This window comes from Manacus candei, unplaced genomic scaffold (genome assembly GCF_025592945.1).
Source record: "Manacus candei isolate 608988 ecotype Guabito, Panama unplaced genomic scaffold, ASM2559294v1 h1tg000033l, whole genome shotgun sequence".
Lineage (NCBI taxonomy): Eukaryota > Metazoa > Chordata > Aves > Passeriformes > Pipridae > Manacus > Manacus candei.
Window position 1 is genome coordinate 7908176 of NW_026138081.1, and position 16758 is coordinate 7924933.

Sequence of the window (16758 nt, forward strand, 5' to 3'; positions counted from 1 at the left end):
TGCTGCCTTGAAGAACCCTTATGATTAACAGATGAAGTATATGGTAACAGCTGAATTACTCAGATCTGCCCTGTTTGTTGACTTACATTTAAAAATGTAAAGCTAGAAGCATGTGAAGCAACTCATTGCTGTCAATGTATACAGAATGCAAAACATGAATGGTTATCTTAGCAGAAATTATTCCTGCTAACATGATTTTCTTGTCCTCTGTTATTCAAGCACATGGAATTAAATTCAGGAGGAAATTTAGGAAAATCATATGTCAGATTTTATAAGCTGATGTCTTTAAAGAACTGATCATCAGCTAACTCTTCAGGTTTTTTCTAAATCCAGAAAAGCCACCATAGACTTTCTGATCAACGTCAGGCAGTGAATCAAGGTCAGAACCCTCTGCCCATCTACCTCGCCCTGAATGTCAAGGACAAAGTTGCCACCAAAGATTTTAGAGGTAATGTTTCAAATCTGAAAAAGAGCTATATTTTCAACTAGGGAGATACACTGTGGGGATACTGTAAATCATGATGAATTGTTTTAAATTCTCATTCAAAGCCACTAGAAGTGCTGTTCCGAAATGTAAAGAGTAACTGGGCAGCCACAGGATAGACAGTGACAGTTCAGTGTTTTGTAAACTCTCTTGGCATGTGATTGTGCATATTCAGATATTAATTTCAGACTAATAACACAACATAATTCTATGACACAGTCTCAGGACTGCTAAGAATTCTTAAAGAAAGGGATTCACTGGACCTTTATATTTGCTTAATGTATGTTCTTGTCCATGGCAGGAGGGTTGAAATTAGATGATCTTTAAGGTCCCTTCCAATCTAAGCATTCTATGATTCTATGTTTTTAATGCTTGGCTAAAGGCAATAAAAGCAATAGAAATCAATCTGTGTTCTAGTCCACCCTTCATGAGAAACATTTGCACTCACTAGATAAAAAGAAAGAAGAATTAAAATTTTCCCTTAGTTCTGACATTGCTGTTTCACAAACTCATAGATAGTGAGATAGTTGGTTAAGTGGCTGTCAGCAGGGTTTACTCAGGATGTGTGCTAAGCCAGCTTACCTGCAAGAGCTGACACCTGAAAAGTTTATTCCAAGACTGGCAACTGCACTCTTTTCAGTAGTGGAGCTAATGTTGTTTGTGCATGTATTGGCAGAGTGGGTGGAGTTCACACCATACGAGGTGGGCTTCCTGAAGTATGGTGCCTTCATTCGTGCAGAGGATTTTGGCAGTGAGTTCTTCATGGGGCGCCTGATGAAGAAGCTCCCTGAGTCCCGAATCTGTTTCATGCAAGGTGACTCACCAGCCTGGGGGATTGGCAAGATTTTAATACAAACACCAGTAATTCAGGAAATCAGTCCCCAGAAACCTGTTGTTATGCACGTGGAAGCACAGGTACCGGGTCAGTCAGCTGACAGACTCCTCAGGGAAGTGGTCACAGCACCAAGCCCGACAGGGTTCAAGATGAGTTTGTCCAATGCTCTCAGGCACATGGTGTAATTTTTAGGGTTGTCCTGTGCAGGGCCAGGAGTTGGATTTCATGATCTTTGTGGATCCCTTCCAACTCAGGATATTCCATAATTCTATGTTTCCTGAGATTCATTCAACTACCCTTGCTAGCAAAGGTGGTTTTATCATTTGGACTATGATAAAATGAAACTAAAATAACAAATAAGTTGTCATGTACCTTTGGGAGTGCTTTTGAGGCATCACTATTTCCCATAACTTGCAAAAAATTTTCGAAGTTGGAAATCTATGAAATTTTGTGGAAGCTAATGGAAAAGTTAAAAAGAAAAAAATGGAGCAAGAAAGAGGGTAATCAGAGAAGGAGCTAGCTGAAAATATTCCTTTATCAACAGAAAAAGGAAATGAAAACAGGAAAATGACGATGTAAAATTAAAAAAAAAAAATGTTCCAGATAAAACATAGTGGGAGGGAAAAGATTTTGAATTTATTTCTGAAATAAGTTTACCTTTGGAGTTTGATCTATCACTGAAATAGGTGTCTGGACTTGTGCAAAAATTGCGTAGAAATATGAAAAAGTTACAGAAGAGCTGCAGAAGGAACAGAAGGCAGTTTTTAAAAGAACTTAATTGTGTTTACCTCAACACTACTTATTATGCCTCTTCCACTTTCTAGGAATGTGGAGTAGTATCTTCTCCAAAAACCTCTTGGATGCCTGGCACGCAGCTGACAATTCAGAGGACTTCTGGCACAGGTGGACCCAAGACAAAGTGACTGAAATAGGTAAATAAAAGTACCCTCCTCTAGGCCCCTCTAACAGGCTAACGGCACTCACATTTCTCATTTTTTGAGTTTTTCTGTCATCCTGTTGCTCTCAGTCTCTGGGTATGGGACACACCAGAAAACTCAAGTGATTTGATTTTACTGAATAGTTGGTGCTTTGCATAAATAGTGAGACTGTGATAAGAAGGAAAGGCACCATCAGACAGGCCTTGGAGATAGTGATGGATACATCAGGTGGTCCCTAAAGCGTTGTGTTTAAAAGGCTTGAAAGAAATACTTCTGTCAAAGCCTCATGTCAAAGCCTTCTGTCAAAGCCTATTTTTCAGCCAGAGAGAAGCTTGAGTGTTCCTGTTTCAACATCTATTTGCCCTACACAGCACAACCCTCTCTCAAAATCTAACTAAACCGAAAGACTTAGTAGAGGTCAAATGAAGTAAATGTAGTGGAGCTCTGTTACATCAGCTGAGAGAGGCAGCTCCATACTTAAAGACCATTTCTTGAAAATACTCATGAGCATCTTCATGTTAAAATTCAAGCAAAGCCAGTGAACACACTTATGTACCATTCCTGTGGACCATGTTTTCAGAAAAAGAAACCTCCAAACTTTATGCTCGGATTTATATAAATAATTTGCAATTTTCTGTTGAATTCAGGTGTCCACACCTGAACCAACTAGAACTATCACAATGCCAAGAGCTGGGAACACATGATTACTATTGGTACAGAAGACTTGTTCTCCTCTCTGTGTCTAGCCTCTTCTTATTTGTGGTTATAATTCAGTTGCATGTCATTTATGCCATATACCTCTAGAGGAACAACCAGACTTGCCTGAGAAGCCATATGAGATGGCCACGTGCGTTTTCACTCCTACGAGCGGCCTCTCCACAACTCTCCGGGATATCCTGACAGATCGCCCTGCTGTCTCCAAGTACCACAACTTCCTAAGAGGCCTCCAGATGCACAATGAGTATATCCAGCATGAACATTTCACAAAATGGAAAGGTGTGGTCAGCTCTCCTGCCTACATGTCTCAGCAGTCATTGTGGCAGGCTCAGGGGCTGGGAACTAGCGAGAGACGTTTGTATGTCCTGAAGAGAATTGAATGAGTTTTATGTTTACTGACAAGAGGGAGAACTGAGTAACTCATCACACCTTTCACTTTCAATAATACAGCTGTTCAGTTTTTGGGTCATTTTGGTACTCGAAGTCCTCACTGGGAAGAAAAATGCTAGGGTGGGGCTCTGGACATAGGCAACATCTGCCTAGAGTTTGGTGTGCAGTTCATGGGTTTAGAAACACTAACAAAATTTGAGTGGAGAGGGTGAAGGAGCTTTAGGATTGCTGCATGCTACCCTAAAGTAAAGGAAGATTCTGGATGGGAGGGAAGCTCACCTTCCTTTTGCTTTCTAACTTGACAGATATCTCTGCAGTTTGCTAATAGCTCTGAATCTTCTACTCTTTAGACACTTTGCTAGACACCTGTCCTAATGACCTGAGAGGCAACTCAGAACACTTGGAGCTGGTGGATGCAGCTTTCTTCTTTGAAACCAGTTACCCACCCCTTATGAGACCAGAGCGGAAAGTGGATGTCATCATACACTTAAATTACACAGGGGGATCACAGACTTTGGTGAGAAGTCTCAAAACTGTTTTTGTTTAGTAACAGCTTTTCCTTTGCTTTTCACAACTTTTAGACAGGTGTCTACAAAACGTGGAACTTAGTGGAATTTAGTAACATGCTGTTGTAAATCTCAAAACAGGAATGGAAATTTATAGAGAAGAAAATCTCTCTATTTTTCTCAAGCTACTTTTGAAATAGCCCTAAGTGTTTCACAAGTGAAATATAGAGCAGCATAGTGAAGTTATGAAGGTCAAGCTGCAACTTCTATTATAGTTATATGTAAGATTTAATAACGCAAACATAGCCAGAAAAACTTAGTGATTTGGATGCTGAATTTAATCTGTACTTTGCTTAAGCATGTAAAATTTTATTTGTCTTTTTATGTGATTTACTAGCTGTCCAGGAACAACCCAGCAAGTGAAGAATTTCCTCATCTTTTTCTTTTAACAAATACAGTTTTTCTTCTTGAATAGTGGACTTTAAACAAGATATCAAATGCATTTACTATGTTTGCAGGAATCTGATTTGGTTAAAATGGTTACATAGATTTTGAAAGTGATATTCCACACATAAACAGACAGATTTAGACTTCAAAATGTAGACTTGTAATTATAAACTGACCCTGAGGGACACCACTGAAAACACGAATTTCACTGGTTAAGGTTCTGTCATTTTTTTGAGTGGAAGAGACTTTAATGGTGCTCTTACACTGTGAAGCCACATAAAAAATACTAGTCTCTGTACTGCAGCTGAAAAAAAAATATATTGCACTATGTTTTTTTCTTGTACTCAGAATTCTTTTGGAAATATTTAATTCCAACTGAGGTGATAGTATTTTGTTAGATAATTTAACAAAATTGGTCATCACAAATGAGCTTTCTGATGAATGTTTTTAGTGCTATATTTTGAGGTCTAAAATATGTTAGCTTGAAATCTCATTTCTGAAATTCAGGGTTATAGAAATGGGTAGGTTGGTCTCAAAACCCTACTAAAATCTATTGAGGTCAATGGACAAGTTATACTGCTATATAAACAGATAATGTGACTGTGAATCTTACTGTCTTGGACTGCAAATTTAGTTAAGACTATTTCCAAATGTCTCCTCAGGCAACAGAAAAGCAGTCCCTGGGGCTACAGGTGCTCACATTATTGTTGGTTGTCCAGTGCTCTCAGTCTGTTTTTTGTGCAATTTGGCATGAATTATCAGGCTTTGGCAGCAGTCTGATCTTGGGTATCTTCTCTGTTCCTTATGCTGCTGCTGTTGGGCCACAACCAGCCCCTGGAGCAGGCTTGCACGTACTTCGCAGAGCAGGGAATTCCATTTCCCTGCATTGGACTGAAGGATGACGAGAAGAACCTGAAAGAGTGTTACATGTTTGATGGTGCAGACACCCCAGGAGCTCCTCTGCTGCTTTATTTTCCATTAGTGAATGACACCTTTCAAAGATATGTAGCACCTGGTAAGTTAACAGTACACAGATAATTTTAATGATTCAGTGAGCTTTCTCACTCTCTGGGTGCTTTTTCCTCATCCCAATACAAAACTCCTTTGTTTGCTTGTTCCTACTAGCGATTATACTGCAAAATGTGATGATTCAAACTGTTTGCAAAATCTGGTGAAATCTTGTGCATAATTTTAGTTTGAGTCTTGATGTAATTCAGTGAAAGAAGGAACATGTTCCTCAATTAGAGGAATGGAAACTACTTTTTCCTTGTAATTTCCAAATGTTTACTTTAATGTGTAGAACAAAGCATATTTTTCAGATTATGTATTTTTATGACAGTCAGATCTAGGGGAGAATCACAGTATAGAATGGTTCTGTGGAGTACCACTGTGCTTTCTATTTAGGCCATTTAATGTGTTGGTTGACTATGCTGGAAAATCAAAGCAATAGTACATAAAGTGATATGTACTGTGTCCTTCTGGGTGAGTATTTGAGACGTTGCTTTTATGATGATTTCCGAGGCTACTAATATTCTGCTTCCTCCTGTCCTGTGTATCTCTTCATTCCTTTTAGTTTGTACTGTACTCAAAAATGTGCAGCATAAAATGTGAGCACTAGTGACCACATAAAATGATGTGCCATGAACTGACCAGTAGAAGGTGCTGATTGCAATGGAATGACGTTTAGTGACACCACTGTTTGTGTTTTCCATTCCAATAGGCTTTGTTCAGAAGTAGATTTTTTAGAGAGCATAGCACTGCACTTGTCATCATAGTAATTGCACCTGTGATCTCTCTTAGTTATTCTTGATGTATTCTATCAGAGTATGGTATTTCTGTGGGACTGTACAAACACATTCCTTTTTTCCTTTGACAGGCATGTCACGTACTGCTGCTGAAATGGAACAGGGCAAGGTTGATATCTCCAGTTTCTGCTCTCCATACTCAACCAGAGAGGTCTCACTGAAAGCAGAAGATTTCAACAAGCTCCTGAAGCTGACTAATTACAACATCATGAATAATGAGAACATGATTCTTCAGGCCTTGCGCATGGCTGTGGCACGGAAGAAACAAGCCCTTAGCCAGCCAGTATCACAAGCACAGCCCTCTGCTTGAATAGCATTTTCCTCTCCCTTCCTAAATATTTACTGTGATAGTACATGTGATAGCTACTTCACTGTGCTTGACAGGGGCCATCTCCTTCCAAGTAAACTTCTCAAAAATGAAAACTTGAAGTGTTTGTTTCCAAGCCATGTAGTTTAATTTACTAAGCAGTACTTGCTTTCTGATTCAGAGCTGTAGTATCAAACACAGCACTCTATGTTGTTAACCCCATCTCACTGTGATGTTCAAGAGGCAAAAATTCAGCTGTGTGTGATAGGGAAATAGCTTAGCATTCTCTGTCTGCAACCTCCTATTGTCTTGGTGGCTAGTTGCTAATATTTTTGCATATGCAAAATATTCCGGCACTTCATTGAGACTATTGGTAGCAAGTCCATAAAGCCCTCCTCAGACACAGAAGGTGGTGACCATGAAGTATCAATTGAAATAATTTTACTTGGTTTTAATAACTTGAATTAAATGGTCTTCTGCCTTTAAAGAATTTTGTTTTCCAGGTGCTTTTTGTCATGAACTGTTGTGAAATAAATATCTTATGAAGAATATTTGATTTTTTCCAATTTGTGTTAGAAAATGAAGGTACAGATCCATGGCCGTTTAGGTCTTTGGCGACATCTGTTCTTATCAATTAAATCAAACTTACAGGTTTGTCTTGAAGGACTATTGCCATTTCCTGTCACAATCAACTGTGTTCTGTCCCAGATCACATGTGTGTTCTGCAGTTATCTTCTTAAAATGCAATTTTGCTTTAGCATCATCTGGAGCTTGTTCAATATAGTGAATTGAACTATTACCAAAATGGATAGTATGTAAAAGGGATTGCAGAGTGTATAATTACACAAGAGAACCATATTGGAGAAATGCAGTAGGATACCAATATTCTGCTCACTTCATCCCAGTGCATCACACAAACACACTAAAGACCAAGAGTATGGCAGAGAGAGATGTTTAGCTTCTGTTTCTAGTGTGAATTATTCCTCGGAGGTAACTCAAAAAAGAGAGGTGTTCTTTTCTAGAGCTGGAGCTGATTAAGAAGTTATTTTTTGCTGACTTCTTGATAATAGTCCTACAGAACCATTGTGAAAGAAAGGTAGATGCTGGCATTTGGGAGTTTGTCAAAGGTCAGCCAAGATGAGACTTACAGGAGTACCTCAACTCCTTTGTAGATCCTGGCCTAAAACAAGTAGGTAAGAGCTACAGAAGTCTCTTTTCTCCACAAATTTTCCAACAAGGTACATAGACAATTTCAACCTTATCTTCTAAAATTCCATTCACTGTTTTATCTGATCCACCACTCATGAGCTCAAAGTAAGGTACCTGAACTGCCAAAATGGGCATAGTGACTGACTCCTTAATGCCTGCCATGGAGGATATTGTCATATTTATCAAAGTTCTCCTGCTATTGTTAAGATCTAGGTATTCCATCCACTTTGCCAAGTCTTCAGGCTCCCTGAGGTACTCTGGTGCAATTTCACTTTTCAGCTGTTTTTACCTGTTGGGGATATTTTGTCAGGATTAGATACTCTGCTTGACTTTGCTTGTGGACTTTTTGATTGTGAATGGCGAGCATTCCTGCTCATTCCTGGTTTTACCAGCCTCAGACTGGTCAGAAAACATGTATTATTGAGACAATGAAAACAGTTCTCTGAGGATTCCTTGTACAGCCTGCTCCACCTTCTGTACGTCACTGTTCAGAATTTGTGATGCACCCTAAAATCTCAGGTAATTTGAACTAAACCAGAAATAGTATCTTCTCAGCAGCTGATGTGGCATTTCATATGTTCACACTAGATGTTTTGTCGCAAGTCCTGTTCTGGGACTGCTAGTAGATTCTCTTCAAGGAGAGGCGCTTGACAGCCAGTGTCTGGGATGGGCTTCCTCCAGCTCCATGCTTCCTCCAGCACGTACTGTGGAGGAAACTCCCGCAGAGCCTACCCCTTGGTTAGGAGAGGTGACAGAGGTCTGGAGATTGGTCCTCCATTTTCTTTCCTTGAGTTATCCCAGAAGTGGTTGTTTCTCAGCTGTTTTGGGGTGATACTGTCATTCCCGACCTCAGCTGAACACTCCTGTATTTGGTTTACATGGGCAGGTTTTGGTAGGCAGGCAGCCCCTGTAGCTTCTGTGAGGAGCAGCCAGAAGCTTTCCCCATGTCTGACAGAGCCAATGCCATCTGGCTCCAAGGTTGACTCACTGCTGGCCAAAGCTGAGCCCATCAGTGACAGCTGTAGTGCCTCTGGGATAAGGTGTTTAAGAAGGGGAAAAAAATGCTGTGCAGTAGCAATTGCAGTCAGAGAAGGAGTGAGAAATGTGAGAAACAGCCCTGTAGATATGAAGGTTAGTGAAGAAGGAGGGGGAGGAGGTGCTCAAGGCTTTGGACCTGAGGTTCACCTGACGCCTGTGCTGAACAGTTGTTAACTATTTAACCAGCTGTTAAATGACCATGGAGAGTCAGGCTGTCCCCCTCTGGCCCATGGAGGTCCATGGTGGAGCAGATATTCACATACAAGCTCTGGGGAACCCCATGCTGGAGCAGGTGGATGCCTGAAGGAGGCTGTGACACTGTGGGAAGCCTGTGCTAGAGCACGTCCTTGGAAAGACCTCCCATAGAGGGAGGAGCCTACACCGGAGCAAGTTTGCTGGCAGGAACCCATGCTGGAGCAGTCTGTTTCTGAAGGACTGCACCCCAGGGAAGGGACCCACACTGGAGCATTTTGCGAAGAACTGCAGCCTGTGAGAAGGACTGAAGTTGGAGAAGTTCATAGAGGACTATCTCCCATGGGAGAGACCCCATACTGGGGAAGGGGAACAGTGTGAGGGGTCCTTCCACTGAAGATGAAGGAGCTGCAGAGATCATGTGTCATGACCTAACCACAGCTCTCATTTCCTGTCCCCCTGAACTGCTAGGGTAGAGGAGGTAGAGAAAATCAGGAGTAAAGCTAAACCTGTGAAGAAGAGAGGGGTGGGGGAAAGGTGTTTTATGATTTAAGTTTTATTTCTCATTATCCTACTCTGATCGGATTGGTAATAAATCAAGTTAATTACCCATATTGAGTCTGTTTTGCCCATGATGGTAGTTGGTGAATGATCTCTTCCTCACCTTATCTCAACCCACGAGCCTTTCATCAAGTTTTCATTGTTTTCTCTCCATTGTCCAGCTGAAAAGAGGGTGTGATAGAGATGTTTTGGTGAGCACCACAGCTTCTCAGTTGTGTTTATTAGAGTTCTTGGGTTTTGTTCTGGTTTGTTTTGCTTTTGGTTGTGGGAGTTTTTTTTTGCTTTGTATGCTTTTTTTGTTGGTGGTGCAATTTTGTGTGTGTGTTTGTTTTGTTGGTTTTATTTTTTTTGTTGGGGGGGGAGGTTGTTGGTTTTTTTTTGTTTTTTTTTTACCTATGGGAAAAACGTCATCTTCCAGAGTCTCAGTGCTACTGCAGCCCTTCATCCCCCAGTTAGACTTTCCCAGGGGAATGGCTCAGGAAACATCAGTTCAGCTGCTGCAGAACAGACTAATAAAATAGGTGCTTTTGCCCTCTCATCATTTTCGTGGACCTCCTATGGACTCGCTCCAACAGGTCCACACCTTTCCAGTGTTGGGGCCCCAGAGGTGGATGCGCTCCAGGTGGGATCTCAAATGAGTAGAGTAGAGGAGGAGAATTACCTCTCCCAGTCTGCTGGCCAAGCTTGTTTTGAAGCTTTGACATTTCTTTAATTGAAAGGGTATTGAGGTTAGATTTCTAATCCTAAAATGGTTGATGACTAAAAGTAATTTTCATTCAATGTAAAGTTGTCAGTTGTCTTTATTTTGTTTTTTATTTTTATTTTGTTTTTTCCTGATGTCTGTGTGTGTGGAAGGGAAAGACAGGTTGTGGGTACTGTGAGCATACAGTATCACCTCCTGATTCTATCACCACCTAGTTCTGAAGTGATAGTTTCATTTCAGATATCTGGGCAAGTTAGTAGCAGGACTTGTGCAAGGGCTATTCATGTGCATATCTGCTGCTGCATAGTTCTCTGCCAGAAATATGAAGAGTTAGGTGTCATCTTTGTGTCCTGATTGGATGACACTGCATTGTACTTAAAATATCAAGATGTTAATATTTAAGATGAATCAATATATGCTTTAATTTGCAGGAGAATTTTTGGGGCTTTGTCTTGGTTTCTCAGAAGTTTCGTGTTTGTGGAAGGCTTCTGAAAGCAGGAAAATGTATATCCCACTGACAAATATATGTATTAGATTGGGGAAACATCTACTAGCAAACAACTCAAGCCTCTCTACCTCCAAGAAAAGGTAAATAAATAAAATTTTGTTGAACAAAAAGGTCTTATAACATTATTTCATCCACGATATTTTTGTTTGCTGATTGGGGTGCTGTAGAACTGGTTTCCTCCAGCCTACATGTAGCTACTATTATCTTCTCTGGTTCATTCATTGCTTAGGCTGCCAAGTCATAGGTATCCATGCATAAGTTATGTGTCATCACTCCCTTATCTTGAACTGCTGATAACTCTTGGCACCTTGGTGTGTACAGCCTTCCCCAAACACACACCTCTCATATTTAGCTATCAAATAAACTCAGCAAATTCCCTCCTCTTCTCTCTTCATACTTTCCCTTTCAGGCAATGAGGAAGGCGGAGCATGGATAAACCACTTGCTCCCCAGCAGGTGCCTCCTTAAAGTTTGCAGAGGTATTTCATGAATCATTACCACCTGTTGCCTCTAACAGTGAACTGACATCTGTATCTGACTTATATGCAGCTGGGAGCAGGATGGGCTCATACTGGAGTGCTCGTGAGGTAAGAATACAAAAGCTCTTGAGAGCTGAAGATGGCCTGAGGTGGGTTTTTGGCTGGGATTGTGCTGCCTAGAAGAGGATTTGTGAGTTTTTAGTCCAATTATTGGTGACCTTTTAATCCAATTATTGGTGAGCTTTTAGTCCTATTTCATGTATGTATTTACTTATTTATATCAGGATGGCTGACACCTTTGTTGATATCAGCTGCCCTGTGGAGGTACTTTCGGTACTGAACTTCAGCCACAGTGGGTGATTCACGTGGAGTCAGGGAAGCAGTCTGAGGTGCCTCACAGGAACCTACTGTAGATTTGGGCTGAATCTGTGGTTTGATTCAAGCATTAGGCAGGTTTGGCTCTTTCACAGCCCAGCATCTGCCAGCTAAGAGTATAAACACACGCGATGTCCAGGTAACTGTGCTAGCAGCCAGTACGCAGGAAGATTACTGCCTAAAAACAGTGATTAATTATGGAAACAAAGATGATCCTAGTTTAATATTTGTGCATGACTGATCCATGAAAAAATCTTGGTCTGTCTTTGTCCATAATGTCTGAGAAGGGTTTTTTTTGGGGGGGAAAGGAGGGGTTGGGTTTTTTTGTTTTGTTTTGGTTTGTTTGGTTTGGGTTTTTTTTTGGGGGGAGGGGGTTGGTTTTTTTCGTGGAACAAAGCCAGTAGGAAAAGCCCTAAAATGGCCCATTGGGTTCCAGGGAGTGAACATACTCTGTTCCCTTCTCAGCTCTGAAATAAACCTCTCATTTGTCTATGAGAAAGTTATTTAACCCTGCTGTGCCCCCTGGTTGTAAAATGGAGATTATAGAGTTTTTCTCCATAACATGGAGGTGTGTTAAGATAAATGTGCACTGATGCTTGGAGACCTCAAATGTGGGATCCCCTTGGCTTAAGAAATAACACATGTGAATGCCTAACCAAACCAGTTAAAGAAACACTAAGGATCTACAAGTTCATCCTTTTGAACAGAGCCTGTCTTTGCAGGGAAAGTATGCATAGAAAACAAGGAAGGAGACTATCCTCTCTGTTCTTTCCCTTGCCCTTACCAACTGAAACAGCATCATGAGAGAGAATAAAAGTAGAAGGTTCTTGGTGAGGGGAGGGACAGGACATTTATTTCATCCAGAACCTGAATCCAGATAGAAGACATTAAAACATGCCCTTCTGTTTTGGAGTTAGACCCAAAATACAGACCAAGGTCACCTTACCATAATTCAAGAATGATAGGAGGGTTTGCATCCAGCTTCTCAGATGGATCAATTCCTAACTGGAAAAAGGAGTGACCCAATGCCCCTTAAGGGATTTAATGGAATCATTTTTCTAGCAGGGAATGGGAGAAGAATTAGGTAATACTTTCAGTGAAGCAACAACTAAAGTTTCAGGTACTAAAATCTGCAAGAATTAATAATTTGTTTGAGTCATGTCTGGTTATTTGTCCTTCCTTCTGTGCTTGATGTTTCAGCTAATGATACTTATTGCAAATATCCACCTGATTTGGGTGGGGACGTTTCATTAGCACCTCTTTTAAAGCTGTTTTCTTTCATATAAGTTTTGCTGTGTTTGTGCTGGTGCTACCTCACTCACCTAACAGTGCCTTTTTCTTCTGAGGTCATGATGCTTATGAATATAGATAAGTCAACAGCATCGTGATTATATGTTTTACCACAGATTGTTTCTGTGCAGTCTTTTTTATCCCTTGTTTTCCTCTTCCTGGTCACAATAGCTGAACTCCTCACAACGTTTAATCTATTTTCTCTTCACCATTTCTGGGAAATATTCCTGATAAAGATTTTAAATGGAAACTTGGAATTTTTACTAAATAAAATTATTTGAAGAAAGTATATTTTCCATGTGAAATAACAACTGTTTAAGAGAATTAAATTTATTTTATCTTTATCTACAGATGTTTGATGGTTTTGCTTCTCATGCACATTCACTCTCTGTTGGCTTATTTTTCTAGATTAATTGTTGATAAAGATTTCTTTTAAATTAATGTGTTCTGTCATGTAGATCAAGCATTTATTAAAAACCATTTCACTATGTTATCCATTTTACTGTTATTTCTTCTCTCTATGACATAGATATACACAGATGAATATTTCCTAATTTTTTTTAACTCTACATAGACATGGTTTTAATGTCCAAAGCAATGCAAACAGTTTATCTTCCAACTTTGCTGCTCGGCTTTGAAAATTGCAAAAGGCACTTATGGGAGAGCACGTTATATAAAGCATAAGCAATTTAGTATTAATGCAGGTAATAACTTTGTCACTTTTCTGCAGAGCGAAGAATGCCCATGCTGTTCATTATTTGTGAAAATTGTAAGAATGAAAAATCTGAGAAAAAAAGATCTGTGTGAGTATTATAGTCTTTCTTTGCAGTTCATAAGCAAGCACTGTGACTGGTATCTGTGTATGAAGTGACACCATGGTTTCAAATATTGATGCGTAATTAAATGTGGACTGTGCTTAGAGTACAGTTTTGTATAGACAGTATCTGTTGGTTTATAGAATGTTACTGTTAGTGGAAATAGCAAAGGTGTACTGTGGAGTACCTTAACTAACAAGGTTCAGAGCAAGTTTTGATGAAAAAATTCAAGTGTTAATTTTCAGTTGCAGTTTTTGAATTTCCTTTTGGTCTTTTTTTTTTTTTAAAAAAAAGGATAAAAGGAGCATTATAGAGCCTATTGTCAAACAATTTTTTTTTTCTGTCAAAACTTTACTGGAATGTATTTGAAGTAGACTTTTCAGGATAAATAAGTACCAAGGATATTTACCTCCATGGAGATTGACTTTTTAAAGATATTTCTGTGGGAATGTATTTGTCATGTAATTAATGCATTTGTTAAAATATTTGCAAATTTTTAAAATATATTTGGCTCAAAATATTTTGGGAAAAGATTATATTTCCCACTCATGTTTATTGTTTTAATCACTATTTCTGTGTAATTTGAAATTGTTAAGAGAGACAGAAATGACAACAGAGAGTTCAAAGATGGCCCAGAAATAATTCCAATTGCAAAGAGCCATTGGTGCTTTGTTGGAGTCAGAGTCTGATTAGAGCAAGCTGTTTTTTGGAAGACTGACTGTCAAAGATGAGTATGTTTTGCTTTTCTTTAGCTGTGGCACTGGACAGGCAGCGTGTCTTCCTTGTGCAGAGGACTGCTACCCACAGCGTCCATGTCTCCTTAGATCTTGCACATGTCATGTAACATAGGACTTGACTTTTTATTATAGGTTAGCTGTGGCAATCATCCATAATCATGATCTCTTAACCTTTTCTGTTTGTGTCAGACAAACAGTTGTATTTGTACATGGTGTAAGAATAAGTACTAGGCTACTCTTATACGCTTAAGTCTGTTAGGAATAAGGCTTACTCACAAACCAAAGGATTTGCTCCCACGTTATATAGGTTATCAGGTAACTACAATCTGAGTAGTATATATATATCATTCCTAAGACATAGCTGTTGCAATTTCTAAGAATGTCTGAGTTTGACTAAATTTTTCTTGTGAAAATTTGTAAGAATGGTGATATCAGACCAGTCCAAAATTTCATCTGGATCAAAAATATGTCCCCAGAACTGGCTTATAATAAATGCTTTTGGGTAGGACAAATGCTGAACCATGCTTTTAGCTGGCCCACTCTCCCAAGAGATCTGTGGTTCATGAGGTCTGTGGCTTAGAGATCTGGCTCTTGAGTCAAAAGTAGTGTTTGCATTTAATTGTCATACCCCAAATTGTTGGCTCCTGGAAGCCACTAAGAGATCTTTCTTTGATACCTTTCATCTCAGTTTGCACTGAACAGGAATCCCAGATACACTTTTTTTCAGTGTCACAGGAAAACACTGTGCCCAGTTTCAAGATGTTATTCTTTGGGGGGGTCTATATAATTATATTGCTAATTAAATAGTTACAGACATTTCTTTTTTTTCTCTTCTTTCCTTGCACGGGCAGCAGAAATGCCTACTTCGGAAAAACAGATCCTTTTCAGGCTGGGGTGAAAAGCCCTTTTTTGCATATTAAATAGGTTAGCTCTTATACCAAGACAACCTCCCCCTTGTATTTATTCCAAATATAGTGGAATACTTATCATTAATAGCTGTATGGCTGCCTCTGTCTCTGGCTTTAAAACTGAGAAAGTTTCATGATGGTCACAAATCTTCATAAATGTACCCACCATTTCTGCAAAATCAGCCTGGAGGAAGCTGTCCAACAGGGCTAGTTTGCAGCACCAGCAACACTGGGAGCCAGTGCCAGCATCAGCCGCAAAAGTCACAAGCTGAGGTGCCTGGGCTCTTCATATTCCTGCACCCCCATTGCAGTGCACAGGGACACAAGAACAGCTGTGCTGGATCAGTCCAAGGTCTCTCCTGCCCTGTGTTTGAGGGTGGTGAAAGGCAGGTGCCTGGGGCACTTGAGAATGAAGGGAATGTATACAGGGCACTCTGTATGGTGTGCTCCCACAGCCTTTTATCACTTCAGAGTTAGTAACTTCCCAGGTGAAATACAATTTTTCTGTGTGAATGCAGCAACACCTCTAGTCTACTCTCGAACCTACACAGACTCTATGCATCAGCAACAGTCTTTGTCCAGCCTCTGGTTTCCATCTCACAAAAACCTTTGCTGCAATTCAAAGCCTCACCCGTGTAGTGGCAAAAATCTGTTTTACCTTCAGTTCTGAAAGGCCTTGAATTTGTTCTGTCATCCAGTGACTTCCCACGTCAGCTAATGTAGTGGAGATTGACTTTCAGAAGGTTTCCCACAGGTAGGGATGGACTGGTTGTTGCAAAACTCTTGTTTTCCAAAGGCTTGTCCACCAGACAAGATCACTGGAAGAGGGTATAGCTTTCATTTTCAAGTCTTCCCTCCCAGTTTCTTCAAGCTAACTTTATGCAGGGCTCTACATTTCCACAGTTTAACCATGGCACAGTTACTTCCTGGAGAGACTTCTCAGCTGGCCAAGTACCACTGCATTTCACCCCCTGCGTGGTGCTGATAGCAAGAATTAGACCCTAATCCAAATCCCAGCTGTGCTGTGTAAATTCCCCAGAGCAGATCTTGTTTTCAGCATGGCTGTCCAGACCTGCCTTGTGCACAGTCCCATTTGAGCACACCCCGCACTCACTGATCTCAGAGATTGCCACTGCAGTCACAGCAGGGCATGGGCGGTCTCGCACAGCTGGCAAATCTGGTTTTTCATGGCCCTTTTCTTGGTGGCAGTGTTCACTGATCTTCCAGGAGGGAAAATAAATAACTTCTACACAGCAAATTGATACATATGGGAGAGAAACCTGGTTTTTTCATGGGCTACAAATAAAATATAATGTTAACCTCTTCTACATACATGTATTTCACAGAAATATTCCATTCAGGAGACAAAAAATGTCTTTATAAATAGTAGCTTGTCCTACTTGGTATTTAGCAAAGTCCAAGACTGCAGAAAGCTTTTCACAAAATGGCCTATGGTTACTTTTGTTGGTTTGTTGGTGGTTTTTTTCTCTTTAATATGACAAGCTAATCTCAATC

General features: G+C 40.1%; 1 protein-coding gene across 1 annotated transcript in view; it reads left to right on the forward strand.

The window, feature by feature from the left end:
- The window catches only part of LOC127472987 (uncharacterized), a 59292-nt gene that overhangs the window by 18658 nt on the left and 23876 nt on the right, over positions 1-16758 (forward strand). Inside the window, exons 14-22 of the mRNA XM_051792021.1 lie at positions 334-448; positions 1161-1298; positions 2144-2251; positions 3062-3253; positions 3715-3881; positions 5149-5332; positions 6194-6419; positions 11157-11226; positions 13514-13586. Of these exons, the coding sequence (XP_051647981.1) occupies positions 334-448; positions 1161-1298; positions 2144-2251; positions 3062-3253; positions 3715-3881; positions 5149-5332; positions 6194-6419; positions 11157-11226; positions 13514-13586 (1273 nt within the window). The remainder of the gene's footprint in view (positions 1-333; positions 449-1160; positions 1299-2143; positions 2252-3061; positions 3254-3714; positions 3882-5148; positions 5333-6193; positions 6420-11156; positions 11227-13513; positions 13587-16758) is intronic.